Source organism: Phyllostomus discolor, chromosome 2 (assembly GCF_004126475.2).
Source record: "Phyllostomus discolor isolate MPI-MPIP mPhyDis1 chromosome 2, mPhyDis1.pri.v3, whole genome shotgun sequence".
Taxonomy (NCBI): domain Eukaryota; kingdom Metazoa; phylum Chordata; class Mammalia; order Chiroptera; family Phyllostomidae; genus Phyllostomus; species Phyllostomus discolor.
Window position 1 is genome coordinate 148,851,305 of NC_040904.2, and position 6,000 is coordinate 148,857,304.

General features: G+C 47.8%; 1 protein-coding gene across 1 annotated transcript in view; it reads right to left on the reverse strand.

Moving 5' to 3' along the window:
• The window catches only part of LGR5 (leucine rich repeat containing G protein-coupled receptor 5), a 144,822-nt gene extending 140,688 nt beyond the window's left edge, over nt 1–4,134 (reverse strand). Inside the window, exon 1 of the mRNA XM_028531842.2 lies at nt 3,261–4,134. Within this exon, the coding sequence (XP_028387643.1) occupies nt 3,261–3,472 (212 nt within the window). The 5' untranslated portion in view covers nt 3,473–4,134. The remainder of the gene's footprint in view (nt 1–3,260) is intronic.
• Between the last annotated feature and the right edge of the window lie 1,866 nt (nt 4,135–6,000).

Genomic DNA, 6,000 nt, shown 5'->3' on the forward strand with positions numbered 1-6,000 from the left:
ATAATAAGATTAGAAGCTAGAGCTACTTCATTTCTGATAAATCATTACTGGTAAATGGAGATGTATTACATTGTCAACAATTATTGTTTGCTTTTATGTCTCGATCTTTGTGTTTTCCTTATTTTTCTCCTGAGTAAGCTTTATTAGACCCTTTTGTAAAATCAGAGCTCATAACTACAGGGGAGGAGAGAGAGAGAGAGAGAGAGAGAGAATAGTAAGATCCAGATTTTCCAGTGTTTCCACCTTGTTCTGTGGCCCAATTACAGATCAGCTGGGCAATGCAGTTCAGAAAGAAAAAAGAGTTAATATTAATGTTGGCTTAAGACTCAGCTTTTCTGGGGAAGAAAGACTATAAAACTGCACATAAATAGCTCTAGCCTTCTATGAAGAGAGTTAGGAAAGTTTCTTTACCTAGGAGTCTGACTAGCCAGCTCTCAGATTGTGGTAAAATCTATTTGCCAAATGTTTGCCAAATATTTTTCCACAGCTGGAACTTGCCATCATCAATCTGCTTGAAGAAAATGAAATGCTTGTTCTTTTGTGGAGAAGGAAAGAAGATTAAGAGATAACATTTTGACTCAAATAAATGTTGATAACCTACTACAAACAAAAAAAGATAGTAGTCTGGCCTTTCACCCACGAGTCCTCACACACAGCATCTTTCTCATCAAAGCTTAATTCCCGCTGGGCCCCAGTGGCATGGGGCTGTAACTTAGAGTTCTGTTTCAAGAGCAAAGGGAAGTTATATCTTAAGATAAGAGAACCAGTGAGATACATGCTTGTTTATTTGAATATGAGTAAATAAAAATTCTTCTTTTAGATTATGAGTGTACAGTGAAGGCAGAAATGGTTAGATAATTCTAGGTGTAACCAAAAGAGGGCACCATCTACCCTTAATGTCTGCACAGATTCCCATGGTTGTAAAAACAAACAAAAAACACCCCCCCCAAACCCCAAGCCCCTCAGCCAGTGAAAGAAGGGCACCCCATGGATCCTGGCATTTTGTACTCGATAAGGAGACTAAACTGTGGAGTCACTTATTATAAGGAAGAACATCAGCTTAGTTACTTACTTCAGGACTGATTTCTACATTTTGTACTTACATTCCCCAAAACGTTAACCATTAGAAGCAAGTATTTAACATTCACTGTGACATGTTTCCAGACACCCTGAGTTTAATATTGTGTAGGGCGCCGAGAAAATTTCCCCTTCGGCCAGTGTGCAGACTGTCAACAAATAGTATGAGATGACAATTTCCTAATGGTATTTTAGCTCCAAGAAGTTATCTATATCGACAGATAGTGAACAGTGGCAGTAAGATTGCCTGCGCACATGGAGGATGCAGTTAAATGCATTTGTGGTGTGCGAGAAATGATCCGAAGCAGCATTTCATGCCAAATTTTAGTAACAGAAGCCTAACAAATGTTTGTTCTTTCATGTGGGAGAAAGAGCATCCTGGCACTATTCATAAATTTATTTTCTGTATTCTTAAACATGTTTTCAAATGACTGTATGGTTCTGATAGGTGTTTGGGGAGGATTGCATACTTCTCTTGTATGGAGTTAATTTCTTTAGGGTGATTGCGGAGAATAGTTCTAGGCTCTTAAGTGAAATTGCTGTGCCTCTCTCAGAAATTCACTATACAGGAGACCACATGATTCTTGAAACACTGAGCTTAGCAGTTAAAGCAGAGAGATTTTGGGATGAGCATTCTCTGTAGCACAGCTGTTTAGAAGGAGAAAATGTGAATTCTTAGAGAATAGTCACTTAGGAGAATAGATTTCTATCATTGTAAAAACAACCCCACTGCCACAGTCAATGAGTGTGATTGAAGGGAAACCTGGTGGGGAAACAGATCATTTTATTGTGCTTTCAGGTAAAGAAAAGCAGTTAAAATAATTTTGTGGTAGATGAGGTGGAGATTGCCAACCACTAATACCAAAATTCTAGCAGGATGGTCCATCTTTTAAAATGCATATTAAACACGTAAAAAAATTTTTTTTTCTTCCTCTGTCTCCAGAAAAAGAATCACTATTTAGCGGAAGGCATTGTGCAAGCCTTTTCATGTTTCTTCCCTCCGGAAAAAAACTAAACAGAGAAAAGAACGAATTCACAAACATCCCAACCAGCTCCGCCTGCCAAGGTAACATCAGAGAAGCCGACACTAAGATTGCGTGGGCTTGGGGTGGGCTCACACGAAAACCGAAACGTGTCACCTTGAAGTCGCCAGTGCTCCTTGTCTTGAGTGGCCTCGGCCCTGGTCTGTCTGCCGGAAGGAACCGAGCCCGGGTTCTCCTGGGTCGGGGTGGGGGGTTGGGGGGGAGTAGTTGCCTTGGTCCCTCCCTAGTCACCTTATCCACCCAACCACCTGTTACCCTCCGGGTCTGGGTTTTCCGGAGACAAAAATATGAAACGAACCGCTGCCTCGTCTCCACGGGCTGGGGCTTTCTTTAGAGGTTGTGTTGGGGGGAAGAAAGGGTGTGAGGATCTCCGAGGGATGACAGAAAGCTTCAGGTCTTCTCTTGGATTTCGGCGCCACTGTTTACCCGCCCGCCGCCTTCAGCCCACTTCCCTTTCCCTCCCGGGAGGAGGAGATGGTTAAAGATTACACCGTGGCGGTCGGCACTTCAAAGGGCGGCTCGGGCAGCCAAAGGTAAAGATAACATTCTGGCAGCTCTAATCGGGGTTTGTGGTTGCCACATTTTAATCACATCATTAAAAAAAAAAAGAATGAAAGGAAGAAAAAAAATGTTATATTACGCGACGGTGCAAAGGGATGCAGAGTTTCTTTGGAGCTGGGCAAGTTGGAGTTCTCCTTTGGGAAAACTTTTCCCAGCCCATCTCTTTGTGGAACGCGACTGGGCACGGAGGGGAGGGGAGACTGGGGCAGGGAGCAAGCAGGCAGCCACACCGTGGGTTTCAGGCACAGGGGCACAAATGCGCACACTGCAGGCAAATACCCACACCCGGAGGAATTCGCTCTACGATCTGCCTAGAACCTGACCAGGAGCTGAGGCGCACCAGTGCTTTCCCGGGGTTGCACTTGAAGCCTTTCCCTGCGGGTCCAGAAAGTGTGGTTGTGCTACCAGCTGACACACGTGCATTTCCCCGGGGCCCAAACACAGCCGGCCAAGATGACCTTTGCAAACTCGCCTGCCCCTTTCGGAGCAGGCGGGACCCGAAGAGCTCCCAGGCTGGTCTTGGACTAGCGTCCCTTCCCCCCTTGTCCCCATTTCAGAGTAGAGTGGGGGCTCACTTACAGGTAGGATGTGAAGACGCTGAGGTTGGAGGGCAGCTCCGAGAGTCCCAAGTCGGAGCAATCCACCCTGAGCAGCATCCTGCCGTCGGGCTCGCACTGACAGCGCGGGGGGCAGCCCCGCAGCAGCGCGCCAGGTCTCGACGAGCCGCCTGCACCCACCAGCTGCAGCAGAACAGGCAAGGACAGGAGCGCATGGACCGAGGAGGTGTCCATGGTGCCGGAGCAGGGGGTCTCGAGGAGGATGTGGTCGCAGGGCAGCGTCCGGGTGGCTTCGGACTGTGCAGTGCCAGACGCAAGTCCGTGGGCTTCGGCGGCTCAGAGGGCGTCTGCAGCACCCGGCAACGAGTTCCTGTCCCCCGGTGGGGCGCCAAGGAGAAGCGCCGCTGGGCCGGACCGTGCCTGATGCTGCCACGCGAACCTCCGGAGCAGCCCTGGCTGCAGCCGCTGCAGGGGCAGTGAGCCTTGCTGCTGCAGGCAGCCTGCTCTGTGTGGAGCAGCATCTCCGCTCGCTCGCACGCTCGTTTTTTAAAGGGCTCCAGCCCGAATTGCGCGCCCAGTGACGTCAGCACAGCCCTGATTCCCAGGCACCCTCCGCCCGGCCCCACTTTCCCTCCTCCGGCCCCCCCCCCCCCTCCTTTGCAGAGTCCGGGGCTGGGAGGCTGCTGGCGGCCAGCCGCAGGCGAGTTCTCAGCCCTCTCGTTTGCCTCCCGGGGGCGGATTCCGGCGGCGCGTAGCACGGCGTGAGTCGCAGGGGACCCCCACCCTCACTCTTTCCCGCGTCTTGGCTACCCAGATCCGAGAGCTGGAAGAGACCTGTTTCAGATGGGCACAGATGGACGCGCGGAGACCAAAGGATGCGGCACGCTTCCTCCAAACCTACTTGAAATAATGGATGAAATACATGAAGTGCTTTAAAGAAAAAAAAAAAGTATAAAATCCAATTCAGAAGTAGGAAGGCGTCCCCAGGTGGACGGTGGGTGTTCGTTTTCATCCTTACTTCACGCCTCACCATCTGGCTCACTTTTGTCCTAAAGTCGAAGTGCTGGGTTAATGGCTACATGCATGCAGCTCGCGAGCAGCTCACGCTCCAATGCTGCCTTCCTCACTCATCGGTGAGAGGTCGATGAGAAGTAGAAGTGATTGTGTTTGCAGCGTTTTTAGGATCGTTTGGAAGTCGTCTCTGGTTAAATGATGCGGGGAAGAGAGACGGCTGTTTGCTTTTTGTATGAGTCCCTTTCATTCTGTGTCTCAGGGCTCTCCAAGTAAGTGCAGTCCCACCCACGTGAGAGGCACGGGGCTTTAGGAATCATTGTCCAGGGCCGCGCGAAATGCACGATCTTACACACTTCCGCGTCCTGCATCGAATCTGCAGGAGAAAGGAGGAAAGAGACTCAGGGCTTCCTTGGAGAGAAGGCCTCAGTGAAGAGCTAGTCTGTGTCTTCGGACCTGAGTGACAGGCTGAAAGAGGTGACTGCCCAAGCCTGCCGCATCAACTCACAAAAATGTACAATTTTCACTCCGGAACACAATGCCTCCTTGCTTCATGAAAGCAGAGGATCCTTTTGGCTTTCAAGGTCTCTCTTAATCTTCTTCCAATTAGCCTGTTCTGATGACTTTCCCCGTATGAACTTCTGGATTTTATACTTAGGAGGATTTCCTGCCCCCACTTCTGTGTGAGGTGTATTTACCCTCCGTCATTTAAGAAGTGATCCTCAAACCTGGCTGATCATGTGTGGAATTTACAAAAAATACATAGGTTCCTTGACCTAAATTAGTATTCTGAACAGGATCTTTTCTTAGGTGAATCCCATAATTAGTAGGCAAGTTTGTGATTCTCTGGGTTAGATGAAGGGAGAGAGTCGCTAAGATTTACAGACTCCAGCCTCTTTGCAAATAAGGGAACTCTGGCCCAGAGATTTTGGAAAACTTGACAATAGCTGCTGAAAACTGTGAGTTAACCCTGGTTTCTGGATATCACCGCAGTGCCCAATGTTGGCCCGTTCCTTCCCTTGTCCCGAAGCACACCACAGCCACAGTCATTCTTTTGCTTGTCCTCACATTAGTCTTGCTTCTCCCAGCCATTCCGTTTACACTCACAGAATGAATCTCAAAGAAGGTTACATTATAAACATCGCATAGTTTAGCTCTAGAGTTTTCTTGATTGCGTGTTTGTTTACTATTGCCAACTTTATTGATGATTTTGGTGGCAGCGACTAGGCCAATTAGATGTCCTTACCAGTGGGACTCATACTATGAGCTCATGGTAGTGGGAAGTTAACAAATATTTATTGACTGATTTATCAATCCAGGCATCCAAATATGATTGTGTCTACCATCTAAGGATGTCTGACAACCCTTTCTTTGACTCTAGGTTGCTAAGAAGGGTGTAGCACTTTGGTTGGGGAATAAATCAGGCAGAGCTAGCATTGAATCCAGGTTCTGCCAGTTTCGGGCTGTTGATCCGAGACACAGAATGAGTCTAAGTCTCAGTTACCTTCCTTGTAAAAGGGGGATATTAGTCACACACATCATTCTAAATTTTAAAATGTCTGAAACTTGGACTATAGCAGAGTGGGTTTTCAACCTATGGCGGTGCCTTTCTTTTCAGGAATTGAAGCTTGTTCATAAATTCATGTAGAGATGAGTGATTTCTGATTCACTTAAACAAGGGAAGCCAGGTAAAATGAACAGCTGTCACTTTTTTTTCATGGCCAGCATTCCTCCTCTCTCCTTTTGGTAAA